The sequence below is a fragment of the Oncorhynchus mykiss genome, chromosome 23, assembly GCF_057628025.1.
Source record: "Oncorhynchus mykiss isolate SJ-2025 chromosome 23, ASM5762802v1, whole genome shotgun sequence".
In the NCBI taxonomy this organism is placed as follows: domain Eukaryota; kingdom Metazoa; phylum Chordata; class Actinopteri; order Salmoniformes; family Salmonidae; genus Oncorhynchus; species Oncorhynchus mykiss.
The window spans coordinates 45867224-45881841 of NC_143044.1; the positions used below are offsets into that span (position 1 = coordinate 45867224).

General features: G+C 37.0%; 1 protein-coding gene across 3 annotated transcripts in view; it reads left to right on the forward strand.

Moving 5' to 3' along the window:
• Positions 1-14618, forward strand: part of LOC110502992 (centrosomal protein of 170 kDa) — a 98925-nt gene that overhangs the window by 37454 nt on the left and 46853 nt on the right. For all 3 annotated transcript variants that reach the window (XM_021581355.3, XM_021581356.3, XM_036960827.2), the window contains one exon: positions 3732-3869. In XM_021581355.3, the coding sequence (XP_021437030.2) occupies positions 3732-3869 (138 nt within the window). The remainder of the gene's footprint in view (positions 1-3731; positions 3870-14618) is intronic.

The following is a 14618-nucleotide window of genomic DNA, read 5'->3' on the forward strand; positions in this document are numbered from 1 at the left end:
ACCAGCATGGTCAAATAATAGGTCTGGGACAAGGTAGCACGTCCGGTGAACAGGTCAGGATTCCGTAGCCGCAGGCAGAACAGTTGAAACTGGAGCAGCAGCACGGCCAGGTGGACTGGGGACAGCAAGGAGTCATCATGTCAGGTAGTCCTGAGGCATGGTCCTAAGGCTCAGGTCCTCCTCCGAGAGAAAGAAAGAGAGAATTAGAGAGAGCATACTTAAATTCACACAGGACACCGGATAAGACAGGAGAAGTACTCCAGATATAACAAACTGACCCTAGCCCCCCGACACATAAACTACTGCAGCATAAATACTGGAGGCTGAGACAGGAGGGGTCAGGTGACACTGTGGCCCCATCCAATGATACCCCCGGACAGGGCCAAACAGGAAGGATATAACCCTACCCACTTTGCCAAAGCACAGCCCCCACACCACTAGAGGGATAGCTTCATCCACCAATTTACCATAATGAGACAAGGCCGAGTATAGCCCACAAATATCTCCGCCACGGCACAACCCAAGGGGGGGTGCCAACCCAGACAAGAAGATCACATCAGTGACTCAACCCACTCAAGTGACGCACCCCTCCTAGGGACTCCTGAACATCTAATCAAATGGCTCCACAGACTATTTGCATTGCCCCTCCCCCCCCCCGTTACACCACTTCTACTCTCTGTTGATATCATCTATGCATAGTCACTTTAATAACTCTACCTACATGTACATATTACCTCAACTAAGTGGTGCCCCCACACATTGACTCTGTACCGGTACCCACTGTATATGGTCTTGCTTGTGTTAATTTACTGCTGCTCTTTAATTACTTGTTACTTTGATTTCTTATTCTTACCCATATTTTTTTTTTTACCTTTATTGTTGGTTATGGGCTCGTAAGTAAGCCTTTCACTGTCAGGTCTGCACCTGTTGTATTCGGCACATTGACTAATTAAATTGGATTTGATTTGAAATCTGTCCTTTCGTCTGATGAGTCCAAGTTGGAGATTTTTGGTCCCAACCGCCGTCTCTTTGTGAGGCGCAGAGTAAGTGAACGGATGATCTCTGCATGTATGGTTCCCACCATGAAGCATGGAGGAGGAGGTGTGATGGGCTGGTGACACTGTCAGTGATTTATAAAAAATTCAAGGCACACTTAACCAGCATGGCTACCACAGCATTCTGCAGCGATACGTCATCTGGTTTGCGCTTAGTGGGACTATCATTTGTTTTTAGACAGGAAAATGACCCAACACACCTCCAGGCTGTGTAAGGGATATTTGACCAAGAAAGAGAGCGATGGAGTGCTGTATCAGATGCCCTGGCCTCCACAATCACCCGACCTTAACCAAATTGGGAGGGTTTGGGATGAGTTGGACTGCAGAGTGAAGGAAAAGCAACCAATAAGTGTTCAGAATATGTGGGAACTCCTTCAAGACTGTTGGAAAAGCATTCCTCATGCTGGTTGAGAAATTGCCAAGAGTGTGCAAAATATATTTTGATTTGTTTAACACTGTTTTGGTTACTAAATGATTCCACCTGTGTTTTTGTCATAGTTTTGATGTATTCACTATTATTCTACTAAGTGGAAAATTTTAGAAATGAAGAAAAACCCTTGAATGAGTAGGTGTGTCCAAACTTTTGAGTGGTACTGCATATATATACATGATTTATTTTGCTCAGAAACGTAAACCACCCGCGGTCCGCCAGTTAAGGAACCCCGGTCTATAGTATCAGGATCAAAACAACAGATGTTCTAACACTGTCATATGGGACATCAGGCTTAACACATAAGTCCAGTGTACCAACATTACATTTAACCCGGCTTGCCACCCATTATGTGTTTAATTACAGCATCTGCAGTGGGGGCCTTCAGCAGAGGGCCTGTAATGATAGGGGGAGCCACATCCACCCACATGTCTCCTTTATTACTCGACAACCATTAAAAAATAGGAGGCGGGAAGTGTTTACATGTGTTCCTCCTTGTCGGTTTCTCTACCACCTGGATATTGAAGCCTGCTAATTGTCGTTTTAATGCTAATGTATTATTCCCCCCGCTGATTCACAGACAGGCAGTCACCGTATGTTCCCTTTCGTCTCTGCAGTCAGACTGCATGTTCCCTTTCCTCTCTGCAGTCAGACTGTATGTTCCCTTTCCTCTCTGCAGTCAGACTGTATGTTCCCTTTCCTCTCTGCAGTCAGACTGTATGTTCCCTTTCCTCTCTGCAGTCAGACTGTATGTTCCCTTTCCTTTCTGCAGTCAGACTGTATGTTCCCTTTCCTCTCTGCAGTCAGACAGTCACCGTATGTTCCCTTTCCTCTCTGCAGTCAGACTGTATGTTCCCTTTCCTCTCTGCAGTCAGACTGTATGTTCCCTTTCCTCTCTGCAGTCAGACTGTATGTTCCCTTTCCTCTCTGCAGGCAGACTGTATGTTCCCTTTCCTCTCTGCAGGCAGACTGTATGTTCCCTTTCCTCTCTGCAGGCAGACTGTATGTTCCCTTTCCTCTCTGCAGTCAGACTGTATGTTCCCTTTCCTCTCTGCAGGCAGACTGTATGTTCCCTTTCCTCTCTGCAGGCAGACTGTATGTTCCCTTTCCTCTCTGCAGTCAGACTGTATGTTCCCTTTCCTCTCTGCAGGCAGACTGTATGTTCCATTTCCTTTCTGCAGTCAGACTGTATGTTCCCTTTCCTCTCTGCAGTCAGACTGTATGTTCCCTTTCCTCTCTGCAGTCAGACTGTATGTTCCCTTTCCTCTCTGCAGGCAGACTGTATGTTCCCTTTCCTCTCTGCAGTCAGACTGTATGTTCCCTTTCCTCTCTGCAGTCAGACTGTATGTTCCCTTTCCTCTCTGCAGTCAGACTGTATGTTCCCTTTCCTCTCTGCAGTCAGACTGTATGTTCCCTTTCCTCTCTGCAGGCAGACTGTATGTTCCCTTTCCTCTCTGCAGGCAGACTGTATGTTCCCTTTCCTCTCTGCAGTCAGACTGTATGTTCCCTTTCCTCTCTGCAGGCAGACTGTATGTTCCATTTCCTTTCTGCAGTCAGACTGTATGTTCCCTTTCCTCTCTGCAGTCAGACTGTATGTTCCCTTTCCTCTCTGCAGTCAGACTGTATGTTCCCTTTCCTCTCTGCAGGCAGACTGTATGTTCCCTTTCCTCTCTGCAGTCAGACTGTATGTTCCCTTTCCTCTCTGCAGTCAGACTGTATGTTCCCTTTCCTCTCTGCAGTCAGACTGTATGTTCCCTTTCCTCTCTGCAGTCAGACTGTATGTTCCCTTTCCTCTCTGCAGTCAGACTGTATGTTCCCTTTCCTCTCTGCAGGCAGACTGTATGTTCCCTTTCCTCTCTGCAGGCAGACTGTATGTTCCCTTTCCTCTCTGCAGTCAGACTGTATGTCCTTGTGGGTGATTGTTTATTGTAAGTGTTTGTGTACGTCTGTCCTGGTGTGTGTTGGGTTATGTTACCCCTTGATTTTTATTATTCTGTTTTCCGGTGGGTTTTTGTTAATAAACTGCACCGTTGGAAACACAGGTATTTCTCTCCTGGTCTGACTTCTCTGCCGCCAGGTCACACCCCTTACAAAAAGACACAGTGCAGCTGCTCAGGAACAGTCACAGTAACTACTGGCCAGTTACTGTATCAATTGACGTAATTTGTTTATCTTGTCAAACACCCCTTGACGAATGTCATACATTAAATCTAAATTGTGTGAAACCTCTTGTGTTTGTGTTATAGGGGACATAGCAGCATCGCACCGGGGAACACCTCTGTATGGACAGCCATCTTGGTGGGGGGATGGGGACGCAGACGACGAGAACTCCTTCAAACAGGAGACCAAGACGTGTGGGAAGAAGCATGACAGCTCTGCAGCAGGTAAGAACCCACTTGACCTCATCATATCTGAAGTATGAAATTATAAGTTTCAAATGTTGGCAAGATGATCAGATGCATGCACACATGTTTCAGTACATTAGATGAGCTACTAGAGAACATGATTAATTAAATGTACAGTATATTAGATGAGCTACTCTAGGACATGATTAATTAAATGTACTGTACATTAGATGAGCTACTCTACGACACGATTCATTAAATGTACTGTACATTAGATGAGCTACTCTAGGACACGATTAATTAAATGTACAGTACATTAGATGAGCTACTCTAGGACATGATTCATTAAATGTACTGTACATTAGATGAGCTACTCTAGGACATGATTCATTAAATGTACTGTACATTAGATGAGCTACTCTAGGACATGATTCATTAAATGTACTGTACATTAGATGAGCTACTCTAGGACATGATTCATTAAATGTACTGTACATTAGATGAGCTACTCTAGGACACGATTCATTAAATGTACTGTACATTAGATGAGCTACTCTAGGACACGATTCATTAAATGTACTGTACATTAGATGAGCTATTCTAGGACATGATTCATTAAATGTACAGTACATTACATGAGCTACTCTAGGACATGATTCATTAAATGTACAGTACATTACATGAGCTACTCTAGGACATGATTCATTAAATGTACAGTACATTACATTAGCTACTCTAGGACATGATTAATTAAATGTACAGTACATTAGATAAGCTACAGTAGGACATGATTAATTTTGTGTTTGTGTTGGTCCAGAGGATCCCATTAAGTTGTGCTGGGCTGGAGTAACAGGATTAAAGATTAGGCCAGGCTTGGTGGCTGTAGGACACCCAATAGGTGTTGGGGTAGAGTGGGGGAAGGCCGCCCAGACGTCTTCACGGCTGTCTTGGTGTGTGTGCACCATGATAGTTTGTTAGTGATGTGGATACCACTTGTGGATACTCTCAACCTCTCTTCACAACAGCCCGTCAATGTTAATGGGGGCCTGTTCGGCCCTTCTTTTCCTGTTGTCCATGATCAGCTCCTTAGTCTTGCTCACATTGAGGGAGAGGTTGTCCTGGCAACGCACTGCCAGGTCTCTAACCTCCTCCCTATAGGCTGTCTCATCGTTGTCGGTGTTCAGGCCTACCACGTGTCATCGGCAAACTTAATGATGGTGATGGAGTCGTGTTTGGCCACGCAGTCGTGGGTGAACAGGGAGTACTGGAGGGAACTAAGCATTCATCCGTGGAAGTCCAGGATCCAGTTGCAGAGGGAGGGGTTTAGTCCCAGGGTCCTTAGCTTAGTGATGAGCTTTGAGGGCACTATGGTGTTAAGCGCTGAGCTGTAGTCAGTGAACAGCATTCTCACATAGGTGTTCCTTTTGTCCAGGTGGGAAAGGACAGTGGGGAGTGCGAGTGAGATTGCATCTGTTGGGGAGGTATACAAATTGGAGTGTGTCTAGGGTTTCTGGGATGACGGTGTTGATGTGAGCCATGACCAGCCTTTCAAAGCACTTCATGGCTACCGACATGAGTGCTAAGGCGTTGTAGTCATTTAGGCAGGTTACCTTCACTTTCTTGGGCACAGGGACTATGGTGGTCTGCTTGGAACATGTAGCTATTACAGACTCAGTCAGGGAGCCTACCAGACTCCTTAGGTTTATACTGTTATGTGGTTACTGTCTTAAATATGTATTAATATAGGTGTTGTTAGTAATGATCTGTCAGGAATATGTATTAATATAGGTGTTGTTAGTAATGCTCTGTCAGGAATATGTATTAATATGGGTGTTGTTAGTAATGATCTGTCAAGAATATGTATTAATATAGGTGTTGTTAGTAATGCTCTGTCAGGAATATGTATTAATATAGGTGTTGTTAGTAATGATCTGTCAGGAATATGTATTAATATAGGTGTTGTTAGTAATGCTCTGTCAGGAATATGTATTAATATAGGTGTTGTTAGTAATGCTGTCAGGAATATGTATTAATATAGGTGGTGTTAGTAATGCTCTGTCAGGAATATGTATTAATATAGGTGTTGTTAGTAATGCTCTGTCAGGAATATGTATTAATATAGGTGTTGTTAGCAATGCTCTGTCAGGAATATGTATTAATATGGGTGGTGTTAGTAATGATCTGTCAGGAATATGTATTAATATAGGTGTTGTTTGTAATGCTCTGTCAGGAATATGTATTAATATAGGTGTTGTTAGTAATGCTCTGTCAGGAATATGTATTAATATAGGTGTTGTTAGTAATGCTCTGTCAGGAATATGTATTAATTTTTAATGCTCCGTCAGGAATATGTATTAATATGGGTGTTGTTAGTAATGCTCTGTCAGGAATATGTATTAATATAGGTGTTGTTAGTAATGATCTGTCAGGAATATGTATTAATATGGGTGGTGTTAGTAATGCTCTGTCAGGAAAATGTATTAATATAGGTGTTGTTAGTAATGCTGTCAGGAATATGTATTAACATGGGTGATGTTAGTAATGATCTGTCAAGAAAATGTATTAATATAGGTGGTGTTAGTAATGCTGTCAGGAATATGTATTAATATGGGTGATGTTAGTAATGCTCTGTCAAGAAAATGTATTAATATAGGTGTTGTTAGTAATGCTGTCAGGAATATGTATTAATATGGGTGGTGTTAGTAATGCTCTGTCAAGAAAATGTATTAATATAGGTGTTGTTAGTAATGCTGTCAGGAATATGTATTAATATGGGTGATGTTAGTAATGCTCTGTCAGGAATATGTATTAATATAGGTGTTGTTAGTAATGATCTGTCAGGAATATGTATTAATATAGGTGTTAGTAATGCTCTGTCAGGAATATGTATCAATATAGGTGTTGTTAGCAATGCTCTGTCAGGAATATGTATTAATATGGGTGGTGTTAGTAATGATCTGCCAGGAATATGTATTAATATGGGTGGTGTTAGTAATGATCTGTCAGGAATATGTATTAATATGGGTGTTGTTAGTAATGATCTGTCAGGAATATGTATTAATATAGGTGTTAGTAATGCTCTGTCAGGAATATGTATTAATATAGGTGTTGTTAGTAATGCTGTCAGGAATATGTATTAATATAGGTGTTGTTAGTAATGCTCTGTCAGGAATATGTATTAATTAGTAATGCTCCGTCAGGAATATGTATTAATATAGGTGTTGTTAGTAATGCTCTGTCAGGAATATGTATTAATATAGGTGTTAGTAATGCTCTGTCAGGAATATGTATTAATATAGGTGTTGTTAGTAATGCTCTGTCAGGAATATGTATTAATTAGTAATGCTCCGTCAGGAATATGTATTAATATAGGTGTTGTTAGTAATGCTCTGTCAGGAATATGTATTAATAGAGGTGTTATTAGTAATGCTGTCAGGAATATGTATTAACATGGGTGATGTTAGTAATGCTCTGTCAGGAATATGTATTAATATGGGTGATGTTAGTAATGCTCTGTCAGGAATATGTATTAATATGGGTGTTGTTAGTAATGCTCTGTCAAGAAAATGTATTAATATAGGTGTTGTTAGTAATGCTGTCAGGAATATGTATTAATATGGGTGGTGTTAGTAATGCTCTGTCAAGAAAATGTATTAATATAGGTGTTGTTAGTAATGCTGTCAGGAATATGTATTAATATGGGTGATGTTAGTAATGCTCTGTCAGGAATATGTATTAATATAGGTGTTGTTAGTAATGCTCTGTCAGGAATATGTATTAATATAGGTGTTGTTAGTAATGCTCTGCCAGGAATATGTATTAATATGGGTGGTGTTAGTAATGTTCTGTCAGGAATATGTATTAATATAGGTGTTGTTAGTAATGATCTGTCAGGAATATGTATTAATTTAGGTTTTGTTAGTAATGCTGTCAGGAATATGTATTAATATGGGTGAATTTAGTAATGCTCTGTCAGGAATATGTATTAATATGGGTGGTGTTAGTAATGCTCTGTCAGGAATATGTATTAATATAGGTTTTGTTAGCAATGCTCTGCCAGGAATATGTATTAATATGGGTGGTGTTAGTAATGATCTGTCAGGAATATGTATTAATATAGGTGTTGTTAGTAATGCTGTCAGGAATATATATTAATATGGGTGATATTAGTAATGCTCTGTCAGGAATATGTATTCATATAGGTGTTGTTTGTAATGCTCTTTCAGGAATATGTATTAATATAGGTGGTGTTAGTAATGCTGTCAGGAATATGTATTACTATATTTGTTGTTAGTAATGTTCTGTCAGGAATATGTATTACTATAGGTGTTGTTAGTAATGTTCTGTCAGGAATATGTATTAATATAGGTGTTGTTAGTAATGCTCTGCCAGGAATATGTATTAATATGGGTGGTGTTAGTAATGTTCTGTCAGGAATGTGTATTAATATAGGTGTTGTTAGTAATGCTCTGCCAGGAATATGTATTAATATGGGTGTTGTTAGTAATGTTCTGTCAGGAATATGTATTAATATAGGTGTTGTTAGTAATGCTCTGTCAGGAATATGTATTAATTAGTAATGCTCCGTCAGGAATATGTATTAATATAGGTGTTGTTAGTAATGCTCTGTCAGGAATATGTATTAATAGAGGTGTTATTAGTAATGCTGTCAGGAATATGTATTAACATGGGTGATGTTAGTAATGCTCTGTCAGGAATATGTATTAATATGGGTGATGTTAGTAATGCTCTGTCAGGAATATGTATTAATATGGGTGTTGTTAGTAATGCTCTGTCAAGAAAATGTATTAATATAGGTGTTGTTAGTAATGCTGTCAGGAATATGTATTAATATGGGTGGTGTTAGTAATGCTCTGTCAAGAAAATGTATTAATATAGGTGTTGTTAGTAATGCCGTCAGGAATATGTATTAATATGGGTGATGTTAGTAATGCTCTGTCAGGAATATGTATTAATATAGGTGTTGTTAGTAATGCTCTGTCAGGAATATGTATTAATATAGGTGTTGTTAGTAATGATCTGTCAGGAATATGTATAAATATAGGTGTTGTTAGTAATGCTCTGCCAGGAATATGTGTTAATATAGGTGTTGTTAGTAATGCTCTGTCAGGAATATGTATTAATTAGTAATGCTCCGTCAGGAATATGTATTAATATAGGTGTTGTTAGTAATGCTCTGTCAGGAATATGTATTAATAGAGGTGTTATTAGTAATGCTGTCAGGAATATGTATTAACATGGGTGATGTTAGTAATGCTCTGTCAGGAATATGTATTAATATGGGTGATGTTAGTAATGCTCTGTCAGGAATATGTATTAATATGGGTGTTGTTAGTAATGCTCTGTCAAGAAAATGTATTTATATAGGTGTTGTTAGTAATGCTGTCAGGAATATGTATTAATATGGGTGGTGTTAGTAATGCTCTGTCAAGAAAATGTATTAATATAGGTGTTGTTAGTAATGCTGTCAGGAATATGTATTAATATGGGTGATGTTAGTAATGCTCTGTCAGGAATATGTATTAATATAGGTGTTGTTAGTAATGCTCTGTCAGGAATATGTATTAATATAGGTGTTGTTAGTAATGATCTGTCAGGAATATGTATTAATATAGGTGTTGTTAGTAATGATCTGTCAGGAATATGTATTAATTTAGGTTTTGTTAGTAATGCTGTCAGGAATATGTATTAATATGGGTGAATTTAGTAATGCTCTGTCAGGAATATGTATTAATATGGGTGGTGTTAGTAATGCTCTGTCAGGAATATGTATTAATATAGGTTTTGTTAGCAATGCTCTGCCAGGAATATGTATTAATATGGGTGGTGTTAGTAATGATCTGTCAGGAATATGTATTAATATAGGTGTTGTTAGTAATGCTGTCAGGAATATATATTAATATGGTTGATATTAGTAATGCTCTGTCAGGAATATGTATTCATATAGGTGTTGTTTGTAATGCTCTTTCAGGAATATGTATTAATATAGGTGGTGTTAGTAATGCTGTCAGGAATATGTATTACTATATTTGTTGTTAGTAATGTTCTGTCAGGAATATGTATTACTATAGGTGTTGTTAGTAATGCTCTGTCAGGAATATGTATTAATATGGGTGTTGTTAGTAATGCTCTGTCAGGAATATGTATTAATTAGTAATGCTCCGTCAGGAATATGTATTAATATGGGTGATGTTAGTAATGCTCTGTCAGGAATATGTATTAATATGGGTGTTGTTAGTAATGCTCTGTCAGGAATATGTATTAATTAGTAATGCTCCGTCAGGAATATGTATTAATATGGGTGTTGTTAGTAATGCTCTGTCAGGAATATGTATTAATAGAGGTGATGTTAGTAATGCTCTGTCAGGAATATGTATTAATATGGGTGTTGTTAGTAATGCTCTGTCAGGAATATGTATTAATTAGTAATGCTCCGTCAGGAATATGTATTAATATGGGTGTTGTTAGTAATGCTCTGTCAGGAATATGTATTAATAGAGGTGATGTTAGTAATGCTCTGTCAGGAATATGTATTAATATGGGTGTTGTTAGTAATGCTCTGTCAGGAATATGTATTAATTAGTAATGCTCCGTCAGGAATATGTATTAATATGGGTGATGTTAGTAATGCTCTGTCAGGAATATGTATTAATATGGGTGTTGTTAGTAATGCTCTGTCAGGAATATGTATTAATTAGTAATGCTCCGTCAGGAATATGTATTAATATGGGTGTTGTTAGTAATGCTCTGTCAGGAATATGTATTAATAGAGGTGATGTTAGTAATGCTCTCTCAGGAATATGTATTAATATGGGTGTTGTTAGTAATGCTCTGTCAAGAAAATGTATTAATATAGGTGTTGTTAGTAATGCTGTCAGGAATATGTATTAATATGGGTGATGTTAGTAATGCTCTGTCAGGAATATGTATTAATATAGGTGATGTTAGTAATGCTCTGTCAGGAATATGTATTAATATAGGTGTTGTTAGTAATGCTCTGTCAGGAATATGTATTAATTAGTAATGCTCCGTCAGGAATATGTATTAATATAGGTGTTGTTAGTAATGCTCTGTCAGGAATATGTATTAATAGAGGTTTTGTTAGTAATGCTGTCAGGAATATGTATTAATATGGGTGAATTTAGTAATGCTCTGTCAGGAATATGTATTAATATGGGTGGTGTTAGTAATGCTCTGTCAGGAATATGTATTAATATAGGTTTTGTTAGCAATGCTCTGCCAGGAATATGTATTAATATGGGTGGTGTTAGTAATGATCTGTCAGGAATATGTATTAATATAGGTGTTGTTAGTAATGCTGTCAGGAATATATATTAATATGGGTGATATTAGTAATGCTCTGTCAGGAATATGTATTCATATAGGTGTTGTTTGTAATGCTCTTTCAGGAATATGTATTAATATAGGTGGTGTTAGTAATGCTGTCAGGAATATGTATTACTATATTTGTTGTTAGTAATGTTCTGTCAGGAATATGTATTACTATAGGTGTTGTTAGTAATGTTCTGTCAGGAATATGTATTAATATAGGTGTTGTTAGTAATGCTCTGCCAGGAATATGTATTAATATGGGTGGTGTTAGTAATGTTCTGTCAGGAATGTGTATTAATATAGGTGTTGTTAGTAATGCTCTGCCAGGAATATGTATTAATATGGGTGTTGTTAGTAATGTTCTGTCAGGAATATGTATTAATATAGGTGTTGTTAGTAATGCTCTGTCAGGAATATGTATTAATTAGTAATGCTCCGTCAGGAATATGTATTAATATAGGTGTTGTTAGTAATGCTCTGTCAGGAATATGTATTAATAGAGGTGTTATTAGTAATGCTGTCAGGAATATGTATTAACATGGGTGATGTTAGTAATGCTCTGTCAGGAATATGTATTAATATGGGTGATGTTAGTAATGCTCTGTCAGGAATATGTATTAATATGGGTGTTGTTAGTAATGCTCTGTCAAGAAAATGTATTAATATAGGTGTTGTTAGTAATGCTGTCAGGAATATGTATTAATATGGGTGGTGTTAGTAATGCTCTGTCAAGAAAATGTATTAATATAGGTGTTGTTAGTAATGCCGTCAGGAATATGTATTAATATGGGTGATGTTAGTAATGCTCTGTCAGGAATATGTATTAATATAGGTGTTGTTAGTAATGCTCTGTCAGGAATATGTATTAATATAGGTGTTGTTAGTAATGATCTGTCAGGAATATGTATAAATATAGGTGTTGTTAGTAATGCTCTGCCAGGAATATGTGTTAATATAGGTGTTGTTAGTAATGCTCTGTCAGGAATATGTATTAATTAGTAATGCTCCGTCAGGAATATGTATTAATATAGGTGTTGTTAGTAATGCTCTGTCAGGAATATGTATTAATAGAGGTGTTATTAGTAATGCTGTCAGGAATATGTATTAACATGGGTGATGTTAGTAATGCTCTGTCAGGAATATGTATTAATATGGGTGATGTTAGTAATGCTCTGTCAGGAATATGTATTAATATGGGTGTTGTTAGTAATGCTCTGTCAAGAAAATGTATTTATATAGGTGTTGTTAGTAATGCTGTCAGGAATATGTATTAATATGGGTGGTGTTAGTAATGCTCTGTCAAGAAAATGTATTAATATAGGTGTTGTTAGTAATGCTGTCAGGAATATGTATTAATATGGGTGATGTTAGTAATGCTCTGTCAGGAATATGTATTAATATAGGTGTTGTTAGTAATGCTCTGTCAGGAATATGTATTAATATAGGTGTTGTTAGTAATGATCTGTCAGGAATATGTATTAATATAGGTGTTGTTAGTAATGATCTGTCAGGAATATGTATTAATTTAGGTTTTGTTAGTAATGCTGTCAGGAATATGTATTAATATGGGTGAATTTAGTAATGCTCTGTCAGGAATATGTATTAATATGGGTGGTGTTAGTAATGCTCTGTCAGGAATATGTATTAATATAGGTTTTGTTAGCAATGCTCTGCCAGGAATATGTATTAATATGGGTGGTGTTAGTAATGATCTGTCAGGAATATGTATTAATATAGGTGTTGTTAGTAATGCTGTCAGGAATATGTATTAATTAGTAATGCTCTGTCAGGAATATGTATTAATATAGGTGTTGTTAGTAATGCTCTGTCAGGAATATGTATTAATATGGGTGTTGTTAGTAATGCTCTGTCAGGAATATGTATTAATTAGTAATGCTCCGTCAGGAATATGTATTAATATAGGTGTTGTTAGTAATGCTCTGTCAGGAATATGTATTAATATGGGTGTTGTTAGTAATGCTCTGTCAGGAATATGTATTAATTAGTAATGCTCCGTCAGGAATATGTATTAATATGGGTGTTGTTAGTAATGCTCTGTCAGGAATATGTATTAATAGAGGTGATGTTAGTAATGCTCTGTCAGGAATATGTATTAATATGGGTGTTGTTAGTAATGCTCTGTCAGGAATATGTATTAATTAGTAATGCTCCGTCAGGAATATGTATTAATATGGGTGTTGTTAGTAATGCTCTGTCAGGAATATGTATTAATAGAGGTGATGTTAGTAATGCTCTGTCAGGAATATGTATTAATATGGGTGTTGTTAGTAATGCTCTGTCAGGAATATGTATTAATTAGTAATGCTCCGTCAGGAATATGTATTAATATGGGTGATGTTAGTAATGCTCTGTCAGGAATATGTATTAATATGGGTGTTGTTAGTAATGCTCTGTCAGGAATATGTATTAATTAGTAATGCTCCGTCAGGAATATGTATTAATATGGGTGTTGTTAGTAATGCTCTGTCAGGAATATGTATTAATAGAGGTGATGTTAGTAATGCTCTCTCAGGAATATGTATTAATATGGGTGTTGTTAGTAATGCTCTGTCAAGAAAATGTATTAATATAGGTGTTGTTAGTAATGCTGTCAGGAATATGTATTAATATGGGTGATGTTAGTAATGCTCTGTCAGGAATATGTATTAATATAGGTGATGTTAGTAATGCTCTGTCAGGAATATGTATTAATATAGGTGTTGTTAGTAATGCTCTGTCAGGAATATGTATTAATTAGTAATGCTCCGTCAGGAATATGTATTAATATAGGTGTTGTTAGTAATGCTCTGTCAGGAATATGTATTAATAGAGGTTTTGTTAGTAATGCTGTCAGGAATATGTATTAATATGGGTGAATTTAGTAATGCTCTGTCAGGAATATGTATTAATATGGGTGGTGTTAGTAATGCTCTGTCAGGAATATGTATTAATATAGGTTTTGTTAGCAATGCTCTGCCAGGAATATGTATTAATATGGGTGGTGTTAGTAATGATCTGTCAGGAATATGTATTAATATAGGTGTTGTTAGTAATGCTGTCAGGAATATATATTAATATGGGTGATATTAGTAATGCTCTGTCAGGAATATGTATTCATATAGGTGTTGTTTGTAATGCTCTTTCAGGAATATGTATTAATATAGGTGGTGTTAGTAATGCTGTCAGGAATATGTATTACTATATTTGTTGTTAGTAATGTTCTGTCAGGAATATGTATTACTATAGGTGTTGTTAGTAATGTTCTGTCAGGAATATGTATTAATATAGGTGTTGTTAGTAATGCTCTGCCAGGAATATGTATTAATATGGGTGGTGTTAGTAATGTTCTGTCAGGAATGTGTATTAATATAGGTGTTGTTAGTAATGCTCTGCCAGGAATATGTATTAATATGGGTGTTGTTAGTAATGTTCTGT